The 19887-nt window shown below is 42.6% G+C and overlaps 1 protein-coding gene across 1 annotated transcript; it reads left to right on the plus strand.

The window, feature by feature from the left end:
* Positions 1-3186: 3186 nt before the first annotated feature.
* LOC145356118 (immunoglobulin lambda-1 light chain-like) lies at positions 3187-7164 on the plus strand. The gene is made up of 3 exons (XM_080208728.1): positions 3187-3235; positions 3365-3706; positions 6842-7164. Exons 1-3 carry the CDS (start codon positions 3187-3189, stop codon positions 7162-7164), a joined length of 714 nt encoding a protein of 237 aa, XP_080064854.1.
* Positions 7165-19887: the final 12723 nt, after the last annotated feature.

The following is a 19887-nucleotide window of genomic DNA, read 5'->3' on the forward strand; positions in this document are numbered from 1 at the left end:
TGCGAGAGGGATGGAATTTAAAGACATCGATGTTATGCTGCAGCTGTATGAGGTGCTGGTGAGGCCACACACGGAGGACTGTGTACAGTTTTGTTCTGCTTACTCGAGAAAGGATATAATGGCACTGGAGGGGGTGCAGAAGAGATTCAAGAGTTTGAATCCGGAGTTGAGAGGTTTGGCTTATGAGGACAGACTGAGTAGACTGGGACTATGCTTGTTGGAATGCAGAAGAACGAGGGGAGATCTTATCGAAACATTTAAGACTATTAAAGGAATTGATAAGATAGAAGTAAGGAGGTTGTTCCCACTGGTATTTGAAACTAGAACGAGGACATATGGCCGCAAAATACGGGGAGAAAATTTAGGACTAAGTTGAGAACGAACTTCTTCACCCACAGGGGTGTGAATCTGTGAAATTCTCTGCCCACGGCAGCAGTTGAGACTACCTCGTTAAATGTTTCTAAGGCAAGGATAGACAAATTTTGAACAGCAAAAGGAATAATGGTTTATGGTGAGTGACCAGATAAGGGGAGCGGAGTCCATGAAAATATCAGCCTCGATCTTATTGAATGGCGGAGCAGGCTTGAGGAGCCAGATGGCTTACTCCTGCCCCCAGGTCTTATTTTCTTATGTACTTATGACAACAAATGCCGGCGTTGACATCCATGTCCACACTCCATGAAGGAAAGAAAAGCAACCTATCTCTGAATATGCTCAGAACCCCTCAGCCCTGCACAACATTTAGACCTGTGGAATTCAAGTATATAGTAAATCATGTCTAAATAAAGACCCTTCTCAGGGTTAATTAGCGTTGAGCAATAAATACAGACCGAGGCCACGATGTCTACACCCCGCTACTGAAATTAAAGTAAAAATGTATTGACTCTCTCTATCTCTTCTGGCAAAATTCACCAGCACATAAACCTGCCTTAAATTTCATCTGTCTCTTGTCTGTGGATTCCTGTCGCTCTCTGTGCGTTGTTGCAGTGAATTGTGATCATCCTCACTGTTTGCCATCCCTTGACGTTTTATATCGTGGCCAACTTTCTCAGCACTGACAGCCAGAAAACACCAATATTTATCATCCCCCATTCTTAAAAAAAGGCGCAAGTTACTCTTTTCTGTCCTCAAGACATTGTTTACAAGTCCAACGTGAACCTAACCCTCCTATTCCATGATCCTCAATTTTATTCAACAACCTTTTATGTGGGACTTTGCCAAAGGATTTCTTAAAATCTATATAAATAGCGTGCGCTGCATTCACTTCATCAAACATTTTGCTGCTTACTGAGAAATGCCATTTTGTTAGTCAAAAACAACTTGTTTTTTCACAAACTCGTGCTGGCTCACTTCAAGAAACTCAATTGTTTTGGATTGCCTGCCTTTCAGAAGCCTTATTTACCAACTGTCCGGTCCATATATGTTGGAAATATCCTGACACCTATTGCTGAACAGGGCTGGCGCATTCGCTATTTTCGCATGCTCCGGCATCTTCCCTGTTCAGTTGTCCATCTGTTGTCTGCAGAAGGCAGAACATTGGCCCATTGTCTGCTGATGCTTTGGTCTGAGCCGTTTCCATGGCAGGTTTTGTCAGTGGTAGTTTGCCATTGTCTTCACTCTCGGGTGTAGGGGCAGACGGAAGGTCCCGAGTCCACCGTAGCCGGAACGGGAATTGAACCGGCGCCGTTGGCATTGTTCCGATACATGCGCGAGGTATCCCAGCTAACTAAATCAATCAGCCCCCATCCGGGTGTTCATCTGCAGAAAAACAGAAGATTGTGGCATCATTAACTATTATTAGTTTATTGTTAGTTTTTAAGGGTGACACGGTGGCACAGTTTTTAGCGCTGCCGCCTCACAGCTCCAGCGATCCGGATTCAAACCCATCCTTGGGTGACTGTCTGTGTGGGGATCTCCCGTGCCTGCGTGGGATTCCTCCTGATGCTCTTGTTTCTTCCCACAATCCAAAGATGTGCAAGTTAAGTGGATTGGCCACGCTGAATTGTCCTATCCTGTCCAGGAATTGGTGGTGTAAATGGGTGAGGTTACGGACCTGGGGCATTGCTGTCGATGCAGGCTTGATAGGCCGAACGGCCTGCTTCTGCAGGGATTTTATGATTCTATGAATACTTATGTATTTGTTGTGAATGTTAGGCTGTATATTCAAACTAGGTACAAACGGAATTTAGTGTAATATTTTCAACGATAAGGGTGCAATCCGTGCTTGATCTTGAAGCTTCCATAACTATCACAATTTTAATGAACAACTGCTTTATTTGACTTTTCACAATTCATTCTTCAAAGTGTTGACATAATAAACTCGCAGTCTCATGTGGCAAAAAGTATCCCTCCCAGGCCGATTAATAAAACTTCATCTCATCGTCCATGTTTTTCTCAGAACACTTAATTTACCAAGGCTCTCCATGGCCGGCAGTTCGCGAACAACACAAGGTGCAATCGACATCAAATACTCCAGCGCATTTTCCATCCTTCACTGTCTGCCTGTCTCCTCTCTCTCTCTGTCTCGCTCTATCTATCTATCTGCCTGTCTGTCTATCTATCTCTCTCTATCTATCATCTGTCTGTGTGTCTTTCCACCTACCTACCTACATATCTGTTCTTTCTTTCTATCCGTCGGACCCTCTATCTATCTATCTTTCTATCTATCTATCGCTGTGTCTCTCTGTTCATCCGCTCATCTATCCATTATGTGTTGTCAATAAGGACACTGCTCAACCTCTTTAATTTCTCGCTCTGCTCAAACTCAATTCGCTCTCTGCTTTTCCAACTCGAGTTTCCTCGGAATCATATAGTCACAAACCAGTTTACTGCCCCCAGCTTTTCCGCTTTATTGTCCTGCTCAGGCTTCTGAAACTCAAATACGCTGGTCACGCAGTCACCCATGTTTTACCCGCCATTTCATTTTTCTGGTATTCATTTATTCACGGGTTGAAATCTATTTTTTGACATTTTGTTTCTAAAATAGCTGACATACGCCTATGCAAATAACAGTCAACTCAGGACACGAAATCCTATTGCCCGCTTTAGATGACGGGGTTTCGCATGCATACTTAATATTCAATGACGTTGTCAAGATTGAAGCCTCTTAAGGAGATCTTTATAAAGAGCCCAGGAACGCACTGTGCCAAGAAGTATTTCAGTCTGACCGTCACTCGGGCCTTCACCATGACTGTTCGAGTTCTTGCCGCACTAATGCTCTGTTTTCACAGTAGGTGTTGCGTTAACTTTCACTCTTGTTGCTATTTTTACTGCATTTATTGTCTATGTTTGACTTTAACGGAGCTGAATTGCAAACAATATAAACAATTGCAGAGCCTGACAGGTCAATAACTTTTTTCACCAGGTGCCATCGGAGATATTGCCCTGACCCAGCCAGGATCCATCTCAACGTCCCTGGGAAAGACTGTCAAGATCACCTGTACCGCGTCCGGAGGCAGCATTGGCAGCTACTACACGAGTTGGTACTGGCAGAAACCCGACAGCGCCCCTGTGTTTGTTTGGTACGAGAGCTCTGGTACGGCTTCGGGTATTCCAGATCGATTCGCCGGGTCTGTGGACTCATCGAGTAACAAGATGCATTTAACCATCACCAACGTTCAATCGGAGGACGCCGCCGATTATTACTGTGCTGTAGGTGGAAGCGGAATATCCACCTTCGGGAGAGGAACCAAGCTGAACCTGGGCAGTAAGTAAATTATTTACCGCATCACTGCGGACACTGAAAAAAACATTTTAAACATGTTGGCTTGACTGATTGAATTATAGCAAATCACGGCTACTGTCATTTAAATACATTTCGACAGAGCTGGTGATCCAGTGTCATGTGCCGTGCAAAAGTTCGTCAGTGCGACCAGTTTTATAGGCAATATCTAGGCTTTTAAACGTGTCCTGGAGAATCTTTTCTCAGTTGAAACCATACCACCCGGTTTTAACTAGGACAGGGGGAGAGTGGAACTAGGTTCACTGGGATCTTCCTGAATGCTCTGGCGGAAATTTGATCCATATTCTTCCAGCGAGATGGAAGCTGAAATTCCCACCTTCCGGCCAGTCGATAGTCTGAGAACATCAATTGAATCTGATTGGAAGAGTGCGGAAGGGACGGGATAGGATAGATTGTTTGGCCAAGGGGCTGTTCGCACTGCTGCATCTTACCTGTATTAATAAGGCGATCAGAGCCATGGTAAAATGGAGAAATATTCTAAGAATGAAACTCAAGGAAATTGACTCAGGACGCGCTCTTTTCAAAGAAGGCGTTTGGCTTCATTCTGTGTTCCAGAATTCCAGGGTTTTAAGAATCCCAGAGTTTTGGAGATGGATAGCGCCGGCTAAAAGGCTAAATTGCAAAATCAAAAATTCACTCCACTTAGAGCAATATTGCACATTAACCCCCGTTCTCGGAATGGGAGCGTTAATGTGATAATTTGCTGCAACTCAGTCTCGTCTCCAAACTAAGTGAAACTGTCCAGAAAAAAAAAATCCTCAATATTCGATACCACCAGAATGCAATAAAAGTATTTTACCAGCGAGAAGGAGTTTAAATTTCCACCTTCCGGTCAGCTGATAACTTGCGAATTGAATTTCATTGCGAGACAGGAAAAGTGGCACGATAGGATATACTGTTTGGCCAAGGGGCTGTTCGCACTGCTGCATCTTACCTGTATTAACAGGGCGAGCAGAATCATGGTGAAATGGAGAAATATTCTCAGAAATAAACACAACTATGTAGGAAATTGAGTCTGCGCGCTCTTTTCAAAGAATGCGTTTGGCCTCATTCTGTGTCCCAGAATTCCAAGATTCTAAGAAACCCCACGATTTTTTTTGGATGGATAGCGCCGGCGAAAAGGCTAAATTGCAAAATCATTCCACTTAGCGAGCAATACTGCACATTAATCCCCATTCTCGCATTGGTAACTTTAATGCGATAACTTGCTGCAACCCAATCTGGCCTCCAAACTCAGTGAAAACGTTCGGAGGATAAATAAGATTTTCAATAATCCATACCACCTCCCTCCCCCGCCCGAAAAATGCAATAAAAATACCAGCGATCAGCTGGTGATAATAGTCAGCGCTCTACTATTTTCGGCATAACCGAATAACAAACATCTGTAACTGACATTACATCTACTTCCTTAACATGTGACTGGCTCATTAACTTCCGTCTTGATGAATTGCATGCGCACATCTCGCATCAGGCGTTCAGATTGCTGCACCTGCTTTTTTATTTACTCAGTTGAACCTGACTCCTGGTTCTGTGATCAGCCTGAGAGGATTTGTATTACTGAAAATTCGCGTACTCCATCGCATTGTGACTTGTTTTTTTTTGCTCGGCGGTATCACGGAGATAAGAACAAGATAAAAAAGGGAAAATGGTCTGTAATTCCGCCGATAATACAGACCTTGGTGTCGACGCATTTTTGCGCAGATTCATACGGATGGCAATGATTGCTCAATAATCCCATGGGATTTCAGATATTTCTGTATTATGATGCTCAGTTCAATTCCGGAATATGATAAATCTCCGATAAGCGGGGTTAAATGCACTTCTCAAATTGCACGGTTCCGTCTCCCAATTATTGTGTCAACAACCTTATATGTCCCAAGGCGAAATTCTCCGGACTGCAATAGATTGTATAGCATTGGTGAAAATGCAGTAACGTTTCAACATTTTCTTCTTACTAAATAAAAAAAACCGAGAGTCGGGCATTTTAGCTCGTTCTTGTACTGCCTGGTGTGAATGGTTAGCCGAACAGGCAGCAGATTGTGACCTTCTGTCTTCAACCATATTACCCGGGGTAAACATTCATTGTTACTATCATGGGATTATTTCTTTTTAAGAATAAAAGCAAAGAACTTGCATTAGCATAGCGCCCATCACGACCTCAGGATATCCGAGCCTGTTTTAGTCAATTGTGTGTCGTTAGTTTTCATGTCAGCCATGTTGTAAGAAATGGGGTAGCTTATTTCCGCAGAACAAAGACCCACAAACTTCAATCAGCAGTTAATGGAATGAAGCCATATTGGTTGTGAAGTAAATTATTGGCCAAGTCACATTGGTTGCATTGTTTGAGCACTGAGACTGTTGTTCGATTATTATTATATAACGTGGATATACCTGTTTACATAGCAGCGTTATTTGTAGGAAACTGTTTTTTAGTTTGTTGAAAAGTTTCCACTTGTGACGCTGTAGACCAGTGATGTTCCAGATAGATTATTCGGAATGTAATGGAACAGTCTCCTGCAGGATTACACATTATAGTCGGACCAGGATTGGGGCTGTGGGGAAATGACTGTGAGAAGTGGGGAGAAACCTGGTGCAAGCTGAGAAGGTGCAAAGCGGCCATGACAGTGAATGTGGAGACTCCAGATATTAGCCCAATGTTACATTTCTGTGAAAAGAAGTTCAAACTGGAAAGTTCTTAATAGTTTGTTGAGCAGTACACGGTTTAGAATCAAATGTTATGTGTTTAATTATCTTTACTCCCAACTTTGTTCCAAGATTTACTCCTAATGCCGATCATTTGCTTTGAACACATCAGTGCTATGTTCTGCATTCATTTTCGCTAAGATTCAATTTCGACTTAAGATATTGCATGTGTTTCTAGTCATGCAGAAAAATTAGGGATATCTTAACAGACTATATATCGTTGAAAACTATTCGGGGCAGCGGCTGTGCAGTTACATTAATGAAGATACCTTGTATTAATTTCCCCGCAGCTTTGTACAGTGACGTGCAATCTTCAAAGATTTCAACAATGCAAAACATTGATTCTAAGTCTTTTTGTCATTTAAGAATGAATCTTTTGTTTTATCCACTTTTCAGATCCACGGAGCCCCACTATGTCTCTGCTTCCGCCTTCATCGGATCAAATCACAGCGAAGAACATGGCGACCCTGGTGTGTTTGGTGAGCGGTTTTAACCCGGGAGCTGCGGAGATTGAATGGACTGTAGATGGCAGCGTCAGAGGGAATGGGGTTGAGACCAGTCGGATCCAGCAGGAGGCGGACAACACGTTCAGTGTGAGCAGTTATCTGACTCTGTCAGCCTCAGAGTGGAAGTCACACGAGCTTTACTCCTGTGTGGTCAAACACGAGGCTCTAGCAAACCCACTTCGAACAAGCATCTCCAGATCCAGCTGTATGTGATTGCAAGATCTTGTGCGCTGATTCCTTATTTTAGTAGCAATGTCTGTTTAACAAAATATCAACTGCAGTAAAGAGGCACATTTTAAATAAATCATCACAATCGGCAGTTTGCTGCCTCGGTCTCGCTGCCTGTATTTAATGTGTTCACCCCGAACTGTTAAAGTGCAATGTTGCAAATACTCGCAATGCAATAAAATTACTGCCATTAACTCAGACGTTGTGATTATGATCAATCTGCTTCCATGGACAAAATTCCTAAGCAAATTTTTAATTGTGAGGAATCGTGAAGTTTGTTTTTGTTGCGTTCTGCATTTATGTAAAGTCAATGACACCAATCGTATGCGCACATGTGGAAGTAATCTTGCAACATAATTTTCAAGGTAGATCTGACTGAATGTTGTAGTGTGTGGATGGCGGTGATCATGATGTGGATGTTTCTGACAATAATTCACAGCGCTTAATGTGAGAGTTTCGAAATTACCTGGTTCCACAATTTTAGGTAACATCTAGCATCCTCTTTCGGATACCGGCACCATGCTGTTCTTAAAAATATACAATCATTTGAATTGATTGCTGAGATATATTATGAAGCGTTTTCTGCTTCCATCAGACTTTTGAATCTTGCATTAAGTTGATCTTTCGCTCCCCCCCAGCTACAACTGTAACACTACATTCTGCACCCTCTCGTTTCCTTCTTTGTGAACGGTATGCTTTGTCTGTACAGCGGGCAAGAAACAATACTTTTCCCGGTATACCAATGCATGTGACAATAATACATCAAATGAAATCAAAAAATCAAATCATATCTTCAGGTTCTGTGAGGCCTTTGACCGAAAGCAGCTCAGTTAAGTTGCAGTCAAAATACTGCGGATGCTGGAAATCTCCAATAAAAGCAGAGTGTGCTTGAAATACTTAGCTGGTCTGCCAACTTACCTGGAGAGAGAAATATTTAACGTTTCGAGTCCAGTATGACTCTTATTCCAAAGTGATTTTGGGAAGAAGAGTCATATGGAGTTGTACCGTGAACTTTGTTTCTCTCTCATAGATGCTGACAGACCTGCTGAGTTGTTCGAGCCCTTTCAGTTTTTACTTGAACTCAGAGAAGAATCGTCCTTTTTAAAATTCACACAAATCGCAAGTCAATATTTCCCTTCAGTACATAGTTTTTTTGTGTAGATTTACTTGAGACTGCCATAAATATATTGGTGCAAGTAAAATTGCAAGCTGCAAAGACCAGCAAAAACACAAACTATAAACAATGTAGGTGATGGTTTTCAATTATGAAACGCAATCATTCTCTGCCCAAAGTTAATGAAGGAACCGGCAGTACCAACGGAAACGAGCTTAGAAGTGACGTGCAGTTTCCTGAAGGCAACTATTTCAAGTATGTTGCACCGACAATAAATAAGGCACGCCAAAAAGATAGTGTTTTGATATATTGAACCTACATTATTTCTAAGTGAAGATATTATGCCAATCAATATTAATTTTAAAATACACAAGTAAATTAAACTTCTTATAATTCTTTTTAAACACATGGCATTGAAATTTGGAAAAAGAGCAAACTTCCGTTGCGTAATAGAATTACTGCATGTACTTTGCAGCAGTAGAATATGAAACAATAGATTGAAAGGTGCGCCTTCAATAACAAGCAAGCAGGGTGCTGGTGAAGATAGCAAGAGATCTAACCCATGATAATTAAAATATATTGCATTTTTAGTTTACCTTTTATAAGTATTTAACCTTAGCCGTATTATATTACTTTTTAGTATTTACATTTAGGAACAAACAAGAAAAGGCTGAACCATTCTTATGTTCGTGCCTATGGTAAGAGGAGGTACAGACATACATGAATATTTGGAGTAAAAGACATTTAAGTAAAATTCCTGTATTATAATTAAGAAGCTATGAATTAATTGGCAGAATTGGCTTCGAAACTTAAACAATTTAATAATAGTTATTTTGATGAAGAAAATTTGCGTTTGATCTGAAATGACGGAATGGAACTGGAGATGTCCACTTGATGCATTAATTAATGGACTGGGCGAACAGAATAGCTCAGAAATGTCAATGCTGCGGTGCCGACTGTTCCAGAGTTGTGGAGACATCCAATTGCTGTACCTCAAGCACCCCACGCCCTCCACCAACCTCCCCCCACTCCCCCGTCACACTCCGGCCATCTCCCGGCGCCGCTCAGCATCCACTCTCCTCCGCTATTCTTCAGAGATCTGTCAGTAAAACGCCTTGTTGCCTGATTTTAAATAGGTTATTGCGTTTAAAGTTAACGACTTTTGTCTTAAATTGGTTTAAGTGAGGAAAAATACTTTGCGAGATAGAAAGCGACCCGCATCACTGACAGACACTGCGTTAGAACAGCTCCGCTTAGGACAACAGCGCCACGCTACATTGCCGTTTACATGTTGTGGTAGAATAAGTAGAAACCACCGGGACGCTTAAGTATCACGATCAGAAAAACATGAATTTGTTTAAATGAAATTCATTTGAACCGAAAGACAATTTGGATCATATGTTCAAAAGAGGTGGCTGTCGGGATAGCGAGTTCATTGAATCGTAGAATAAAATCATAACTTCATAGAATCCTTACAGTGCTCAAACAGGTCGTTCGGCCCATCGCGTCTGCACCGACTCTCTGACAGAGCATCTCACCCAGGCTCAAAGCCCACTTACCCCACTAATCCCCCTAACCTGCACATCTTGGGACATTAAAAGGCAATGTTAGCATGGCCGATCCACCTAACTGCACATCTTTGGACTGTGGGATGAACCCCACATAGACACGGGGAAAACGTGCACATTCCACCCAGCCAGTCACCCAAGGCTGGAATCGAATCCTGGTCCTGGGCAGCCTGAGGCTGCAATGCCAGCTACCACACCGCCCTTGATTGCGGTTACAAAATTGTATAAATTCTGGAGCAGTTCCTGCAGATTTTAAGTTATTAAATATAACCTCACTATTTAAGAAAGGAGAGAGAAAAAAAGTGTAACTACAGACCTATTATCCTGACCTCAGTAGTAGAGGTATAATTTGATGACGTGCATTTCGTAAAGAATGATCGAATTGTGGAGAGCCAACATGGATTTAGAAATAGAAGAACGTTTGAAAAACCGAGTCGTTTTTTTTGAAGTTATAACTTGCAGAATAGGTAACGGGAAGTTGTTGGATGTGGTGTATTTGGATTTTGAACGTCTTTTTGTATGAGGTCCCACTCAGAAGGTTAGTAAACACAAAAAGGCAGACTGCATTTGGCTGTAATATTCTGGCATGGATTGGGAAGTGGTTATCAGACTCCAAAAAAACTATAGGAAGAGATGGCTCACCTTCAGGTTGACATATTGTGATTAGTGGGTTGCCGGAAGGAGCAGTGTTTGTGTCCCAGATTTTTACAATCAGTATCCACGGCTTGGATTCGGGAACAAAATGTAAGATTTCCATGTTTGTTTTAGATGAGAATGTGAGTTGTGAGGAGGATGCAAAGAGACTCAAAAACCAGCCAAGTGACTGAGCAAGAATATGGTAGATGAAATATAATGTGGAAATACTGATGTTGTTCACTTTGGTAGCAAAACCAGATTGAGTGTATTTCTGAAATAGTGAGAGATTGGGAAGAATTGATGTCCAAAGGGACCTGGATGTCCTTGGTCATAAATCAGTGAAAGCTAACATTCAGTTGAAACATGCAATTCGGAAGACAAATGGCACGTTCGCCATAGCTGCAAGAGGATTTGAGTGTTGGTTAAAAAAATCTTGTCCAATTGTATGGAGGCTTGGTGAGACCACACTAATGTATACAGTTTTGGTCTCCTTTGACAAGGCAGGATAGATTTGCCAGAGACAGTGTGCAACAATGCTTCATTATACTGATTCCTGAGATGGCAGCATTGTCCTAAGTGATGTAATTGAGGAGTCTGGATCTGCATTTTTTCGAATTTAGGAGAATGAGAGGTGATGTCATGGGAGTACACCAAATTCATACGGTGATTGACAGGATAGATGAAGGGAGAATGCTGGCCGTGGCTGAGGGAAGGGCGGAGGCACTTTTGTAAACGGGAGACAGTTTCAGAATTTTCTTATTTTTTGGTGATCACTCGCTAATAAGTATGATTTTCCACCTAAGGAACACCATGTCAGTGGTCATGAGTACTGTGGGTCCTTGCATGTTTAGCGAAAACAATCCTAGAATCACATCTCCGACCCCACATCTGGCAGGTATTTCTGGGAGGTGGCATTGCTCCTTGGACTCGAAATGACTGGCATTCCTTTCTCAGGTTCTTTTTCTGGATCTTTTCTTGCTGTCGAGTGTTCTCGATGCTCCTTCACATTGGTCTCTTTTGAACAGGGGTCGTGCGGGCATTTACATCTGTGCTTCATTTCCATCCCTGTTACATTTCTTGAGGAAAAATTTAGAGTGCTTTTGAAACACTTCCTTTGTCTTTGTCTTGTTCAAGTCCCTTCCTTGGGCTCAGTGGAATAAATTTGCTCTGGCCATCAGGACTCTGGCATGCTAAGCACATGGCCATTTGAGTGGAGTTGGGTTCAGATGATCATGGCCTTGATGCTGGTGGTCTTAACTCCTTCAAGGACGCTGATGTTCGTATGCCTGTCTTCCCAGTTGATTTGGAGCATTCATCTCAAGCAGCATTGGTGGTACCACTCCAGGGTCCTGAGGTGTCACCTTTATGTAGTCCAGGTATCTGAGCCACTGGAGGCTGACTGCCTTGTATATGAGGATCATAGTATCAGTACAGATGTCCCGGTCGCCAATCCCTCTTATCATTAAGTGTCTGAAGGTGGCGCTCACAGATGGAATGACATGTTGGGTTTCTATGCTAATGGCAGCCTTAGATAAGAGGTCTTTCCCCACATAGGGGAAATGTTTCATATTTGGGAGAGTTTCTCCTTGATCTTGGTAGAGGGAAAGATTACATTTTGCTTTGGAGTGGGTCGGTAAAGAACTTATGTCTTCTTGAGGTTGAAGCTGAGATGAATTCTTCGATACACTTCCAGAAAGCTATCAAGCATGGCTTGGGGATTCTCTTCTGAGAGCAGATATAGTGATGACATCCACACACTGAAGTTCCACAAACAATGTCAGCATCATTCTCTTCTTCAATTTCAACCTGTTGAGGTCGCAAAATTTCCACCCATCTTGGATATTATGTGAATTTCAGTGGAAAGCTTGTTTTTAACAAGGTGACCGATGGTGGTGATGAAGATGGAGAAAAGGATGGGCTGATGATACATCTCTGCTTGACTCCAGTTTTGAAATCTAAGGTTTATGTCATATTTCCATTGCTGACGGCTGTCACTAAGATGTTGCTGTGGGAGCTGATTCCCTTCCCGAAAGGATATTAGTGAACCAGATGGAGTTTTATGACAGTCGACAATGTTTTCATGGCCATCAGTCAGGATTGTGACAGCATACCCTCTACTTGCCTGGTTTAATGCAACTCCAGAAACAATCAAGAAGCTCGACGTTATTCAGTATAAAGCAGCTTGGCTCGCGATCAATGCCCTTGAATATTTACATTCTCCAATGCCAGCACGAAGTGACAAAAGTATGTAAGTGCTCCAAAATGTATAGCAACAAGTGGCCTCGTTTCTTTCGACTGCAGCTTCCAAACGTGCAAAAGGGAAACAGGTCTTTCGGAACATTACCATAATGCAAGTAACGCACCTTAATTATAATCACTGTTTATTTTTTCTTGTTGGTTAAGTCCAGAAAATCCTTCCCGATATCACTGTGGTGCACCTAAAATGCATGGAGTTATGAGTGTCAACTAGAAACCGCTCATCATTGTCTTCTCAAAAGATTATTCATTAAATGTAGTATTGCCCGGGACGCTGCCATGTCAAGAACAAACACAAAAATGCCTTTGCTCGAACACAATCCCTAGCTCTTACTTAGGGCAGCACGGTGGCACAGTGGTTCGCGCAGCTGCCTCACGGCACCAGGGCCTGGAGTTCGATTCCCAGCTTGGGTTACTATCTGCGTGGGTGCCAGTCAGCCTGACGTTCCCTCCTCGCTTCGGTCCATTGAGGCCCTTAACAGGACATTCACTAGCAACGTAAGAGCCTTATTCCCTTTCCACCACTATTTCAACTGCAACGCGGGAAGGCGAGTGCGAGGAGGTTAATCTTCACTGCGCTGGGGTATCCCAGCTAGACTGTCCCAAATATAGAGCTGAATTCTTAGTTCACATGACTGTTGTTCTTGGGGAAATAGCTGAAAGCAGTGTTCGTTTTTGGTACTTCCGAGCTGATGGAGATGTCAGCTCGTCAGATTAGGCAGCACTGCCTCCGAGGGAGGGCGGAGGACTCACTCTGAAACAATGGAGGCTACCGCCAGCAATGTCACTGCAGGGTAGCCTACTTAATAAGCCTGGGAACCAATAATCGGAGTTTTCTTCCCAGTACAATGGGGAGGGGTGAGGAGGGTGTTTGTATGTGTGTGTTTGGGGGTGGGGGGGGGGGGAGGTGGGGAGCGGGTGATGGTGGAGAAACAGCGTCTTTGCCTAAAATCGAACCCTGGGTTTTTTTCATCCTGACACTGGACTGAGAAAGGTTGATCTGGATTTTGATACTATGATAATATTCTTATTTTATTTTCCACATTCGCTGTCCTCCCCCGCGCCATCATAGCAAAAGTCTGGTTAGATTTTGAGTGATTTTAGATTTTGACCTTTTGAGTGAAAGGCTTATTCCACATGTCCCCTGTCATCTTTCTCCCAATCAACGTAAATCTATGCCTCTGGGATTTGATCTGCTAAGGGAATCAAATATTTCCTGTTTAACCGGTAAAGGCCCCTCATAATTTTGAATGCCTCGGTTAGTTCACCCTTTATCCTCCTCTGTTCTAATGAAAACAAGTCTCGCCTGTGCAATTTCTCCTCATATCTGCAATTTTCACAACCTGGCAACATTATATTTTCTCTGCAGTCTCTTCAGAACAATTGCTCTTCCAGTAACGTCGTGGCCAGAACAGTGCAAAATGATTCAAACTGGGGCCAAACCAGCATTTTAGGCAGTTCCATTATTTCATCCTTAGTTTTGTAATCAATACCGCCGCCAATAATGGGAAACATTCCACACGCTTTCTTGATCGGCATGTCCTCTTGTCCTGGCACGTTTAAGAACCTATGGACATGTGCCCCAAGATCTCTCATTCCTCAACCCCTCTTAATATATTTCCACCATTTGATATTCCCTTGCTTTGTCTGACCTCCACAAATGCATTCACTCACATTTTTTGCAGTTTGATTCCCATTTAGCATTTCTATGCCCATTCAACCGAGCCATTAAAATACTTCTGACGTTGGCAGCTGTCCAAAAAGCATTTCCACACACACTACCAGGAACCTCCTTGAGCTCCTCCCACTCCACAGCAGGAACTTATTCGTCCATCGGGTGGAAGCGTCGCTGGCTGGTCCAGCATTTATTAATCGTCCCTAATTGCCCTTGAACTGAGTAGCTTGCTCATTTTCAGAAGGCATGTAAGAATCGAACACATTGTTGTGTATCTGGAGTCGCTTGTAAGACAGACCAGGTAAGGACGGCAGATTTCCTTCCCTAAAGGGCATTAGTGAATCAAATTGACTTTAACGACAATCAGCATAAAGGTTCCAGGTGTTTATTGAATTCAAACTTCACCACCCGCCGTGGCAGTATTGTGATTATCTTGGGTTGCTGGATTACTAGTCCAGTGAGAATACCACGAGCCAACTCCCCGAAACTCCGCTGGATTTTGGGAAGAAACTCCATATCTAAACAGCAAGGTGAAATTGGTTCTGCACCTTGGCATTAAATAGACACCATCTTTACAAATTGCTATGTATTGGGAAACTCCCAGACAATATCCCCATTTCACATATCTGGTGACCGTGGCATTATGTCAAGACAGCTATTTTATCTTATGTGTCCGATATTTTCTATAGTGAAACAGATCCAAGAAATCTATTAGATTTGTGTGATATATATTTATGAATTCATCACAACACCCCGAATAATAGATGAAAGACTTTTATGAACATACAAAATAGGAGCAGAAGTAGGCCATTCAGCCCCTCTAATCTGTTTCACTATTTGATAAGATCATGGCTGATCGCTTTGTTTCAACTTCTAAAGTTCCACCTACACCTGATCACCTCCGAATTTCTTACGCAACAACAGCTTATCTACTTCCGGCTTTTAAATTTTTCGATGACCCCGCCTCTACCGCCGTCTGATGCAAAGCGTTCCAAAGTTGCACAACAGTCTCAGAGGGGAAAAAATACATTCTCCTCACCGTTGTCCTGAAGAGGCGATATCTAGTTTGAAAGCAGCGTCCCTTCTCCTGGACTCAACCGCAAGAGGAAACATCCTTTCCAAGTCCACTCTGTCAAGATAATTCCGGATCTTATATCCTTCAATCAAGTCAACCCTCACTCTCCTAAATCCCAGTGGAAACAAGCCAGTCTGTTTAGCCTTTCTTTATAAGACCTCCCGTTCTATCTAGATATCTAATAAAACTCATCTCAACTTTCTCCAATACATTTACATCCTTCCTAAATAAGGAGACCAACACTACGCACAATATTCGAGATTGGCTCTCACTGTTGCCCTGTATAACTGAAGCAGAACATCCTCACTTTTATGTTCAATTCACCTCATCTTAAAGGATCTAATTCCATTAACCTTAGTTACTTTCTGTGTCTACAGATTGATTTTTGTCACTCATGCACCAAAAAACCTATATCCCACTAAACCTCTGAATGATGCAGATGTTTTTGTTCATGCAATAATCATTAAATATGCATATATATTCCCGACTAATTGGGCATATTCGCACTTTCAACACATTATACTCCAGGTGCTAGATTTTTGTGGACTTGCGTAATCCATCCATGCCGTCGGCAACCTGCTGAAGTCCTCTTCAGAATCTACTTTCTACATTTCTACCTGCAAATTTAGCTACTATGTCTTCACTTCCCCATCTAAGTCATTGATATAAATTGCATAATATTGAAGCCCCAGCACAGGCACATGCGAGACGCCATCCCTGCCAATCAGAAAATGACCCATTTATGCCTGCCAGTTGATTACATTCGGGCAGATTGTTCGTTTGTCAGGTATGACTTTAGGCCTAGCAGACAGATCACAATCTTGAAGTCATATATTCAAAAAAAACATCTGATTTACTGAGAACCAGTTGGTTCCAAGGGGGTCATATCCCCTATGTGTCGTACGATATTGCACCAATAGGCGGTTATATAACCTCTGCATCGTATGTTATTGCACCAGTAGGTGGCAGTGTTGCTTCACATATTCTTGGTGAGCAGCCATGTGATAGGAATCTCTTATTTGACATCTCAGCAGTAAAAGGAACATCTGCCTTTAATTATATCTCATTTAATCAAAATGTTAACTTCATGACATTGGTCTTCATATGCGCCACAATTATTCACATAAACCATTTGATATTTCTTATAGTGTCCTCAGCTATCAATTCTTGTTGCTTAGGTTTGGCCTAGCGTCAAGAACATAATGCGCGAGGGCCCGCAGAGAGCTTCCGCCCGGTGTGCAACGCTGGCCCAGCTTTCCAGATGGGCAACGGCCCAGGGCACGCCTTTCAGGAGTAAGCAGGTCAGAGAAGATCACAGAGTTGCTCTGCCGCATCGTGCAACTTCTCACTCGGTTCGTCTCGTGTTTCCGCTGTGTTCTGCTTCCCTTGTGATCGGGATCTGCTCGGGTTCACTCACCAATCTCATTTTATCTCCATTCTCCTGTGTTTGCTCACTCCACGCGGTTCTCTCTCCGTGCTTTACTCTCTCCATCCTCCTGTTGTCTGCGGTTTCCAGGGTCAGGCATTGAAAAGCAGATACTGCCATCTCGCTGATATTTGTAGCTGAATACTCGACTCTTTCAAAGCATTATTAAAATAATGTGAATGCAGTATCGTCATGTTGTGAGCATTAGATATTAATTTAGTTTAGACGGGGCCCATGACGACTAATTCTTTTGAAAGGAATGAAAAACAAAGTGATTAGGTAAAATTGGGATGTTCTGTTCGGAGCAGATCTGGTTAAGGAGAGATTTGATTGAGACCTTTTTGACTGAGCTTGACGGAGAAAATGGAAATAAACTGTTTCCAGTGGCAGAAAGCTCGAATCCAAAAAATTAAAGTAATTTGTGATAGAAACTGAAATGCGGGGAGGGGGCGGATGTGGGAATCCAAGGCGAGGTTTTAAGATCTACATTGCAATGGCAGACTGAGTGATGAAATACGATTCTATAATAACTGAGACAGGATATTATCAAAATAGATTAAGATGGAAAATATGTAGGGCTATGGTCAGTGAGCGTAATTCTGCAGGTACTTCTTAGGATCGGTATCTGAAGGGTAATCAGATTGGCTCCCCCTTTACTATAGTGTAGCACGATTGCTGTATTAATGAAATGTTATCCGCGACTAGAACGGTCAGGCCTCGAAATGCAATTATTTCTGGTTCTTTTCTGTGCCGATCGACCCGACAATGAAAATGTTACTGCTCCCAATTCTTCATAACGCAAATAGTTGTGTGATAAACTATTATAATATCATAGTTATGTAAGCATTACAGCAGATTTGGCGATTCGGTTCATCGAGTCTATCCCGATTCCGAATGAGCAAAACAGCCAGTCGCATTCTCTCGCTCTATTCCGTAACCATGCAAGTGTGTTTCCATGAGGTGCATATCTTATTTTCTTTTGAAATCAATGATAGCCTCTGTTCCTAGCACTCTCGTACTCATATCACAAAAAGTCTTCCTCAGGTTTTAAGCCGGTCCGCCTTCTTGTCCAACAAGGGGGATACACGCGATGGGTCGTAGAAGGACTGCTCTTGGATGTTCGAGAATTGCCTAGTACTTCATGTCGTTAGTGTCCGCTTAAACTGGACCAGATGCTGGGCAACACGACAGCTCAGTGACCATCACTGTTTGCTGTGCAGACACATGGATTTGGGTCAGTGTCTGTGGGAGTTTGCGCATTCTCCCCGTGCTTGCGTGGGTTTTCTCCGGATGCTCCGGTTTCCTCCCACACCCCAAAGATGTGCTATTAGGCTGATTGGAGGTAATAAATGTCCCTAAATTAGTTTTCCCTCAATGTGGAATGCCATAAGGATAGATAAGGGTCATGGGTGGAGGGGGGACTGGTAATGTTAAAATGGCGGTGTGGGCTCGTTGGGCCGAAGGGCCTGTTTCCCGGGCTTTTTTTTTGTTCTTTGTTCTCTGACATTCCTTGTACTTTTTGCCCAAAGCTTTAAATCTGTGTCTGCTGCTCATTGTACCACAGAAAATTGGAACTGCTTTTCTGTCTCCACCTTATGAAAACTGCCACTCCTTGTGCACTTCCGTCAAGTTCCCCTTTTTTCCAACTGAACTGCCCCAGGTCTCCCACTTAACCTTCCTCCTAAATTTCCTAGAATCGTCCTGGCAAATCTCCTCTGCACTCTCTTAAGGATCTTCATATCCTCCCGAAAGAGTGGTGACCAGAACTGGACGCAATATGTTAGTTTTGGCCTAACCAGGACTATATAAAGCTTCAGCACACTTGTCTGGTTTTGTACTCAATGCATCTGTTTGTGAACTAAAAGGTTCCACACGTTTTTCCAGGCACTAATGAATAACATGCTAAAAATGAATGACAAGAATGCTATGGCGTGTGAGGACTTAGAAGCTATCATTACCACTAAAGAAATAGTGTTGAGCTAATGAGGCTAAAGGTAGAAGAAACTCCTGAGGCTGATGGAACGCATCCCAGGGTACTAAAAGAGATGGCGTGGGAATTAGCAAATGCACTAGTGGTAATTATTCAAATCTGGAGAGGTTGCTGCAGATTGGAAAACAGCAAATGCGACGCCACTGTTTAAAGAAGGAGATAGACAAAAGGCGGGTAACTAGAGGCCAGTTAGCTTAACATCCATTGGGAAGACACAGCATGGGTTCATGAAGGGCAGGTCACGTTTGACTCATGTGTTAAAATTCTTTGAGAAGATTTCAATGAGGGACCTGTGGATGTGGTGTATCTGGATTTCCAGAAAGATACAAAAATCTGAGGTCATGTACCAAATGACTCAGGAATAGCTTTATCTTCTCTGCTGGCGTTTGACATTTGAATGGACCTACCTTGCATTAAGTTGATCTTTATCTACATTATCTATGACTAACATTACATTCTGCACTCTCTCCTTTCATTCTCTATGAACGTTTTGTTATGTCTGCATAGCGCACAAAAACAATACTTTTCACTTTATTTTATTACATGTGATTATAATAAATCAAATAAAAATAATCCAGAAGACCTTTGGTGAGGCCCCTCATGGAAGGTTGGTTAGGAATGTTGAGTCCCTAGGTGTACACGGGGAGTTTGTAAATTGGATTAGAGACTGGCTCAATGGAAGAAGCCACACAGTGGTTGTGGAGGATTGCTTCTCTGAGTGGAGGCCTGTGATGAGTGGTGTGCTGCAGGGATCGGTGTTGGGTCCATTGTTGTTTGTCATCTATATCAATGATCTGGATGATAATGTGGTAAATTGGATCAGCAAATTTGCTGATGATACAAAGATTGTAGGTGTAGTGGACAGTTTTCAAAGCTTGCAGAGGGGTTTGGACCAACTAGAAAAATGTGCTGAAAAATGGCAAATGGAAGTTAACGCAGACAAGTGTGAGGTATTGCATTTTGAAAGG

Source organism: Carcharhinus amblyrhynchos, chromosome 20, assembly GCF_965287045.1.
Source record: "Carcharhinus amblyrhynchos chromosome 20, sCarAmb.v2.hapA, whole genome shotgun sequence".
Lineage (NCBI taxonomy): Eukaryota > Metazoa > Chordata > Chondrichthyes > Carcharhiniformes > Carcharhinidae > Carcharhinus > Carcharhinus amblyrhynchos.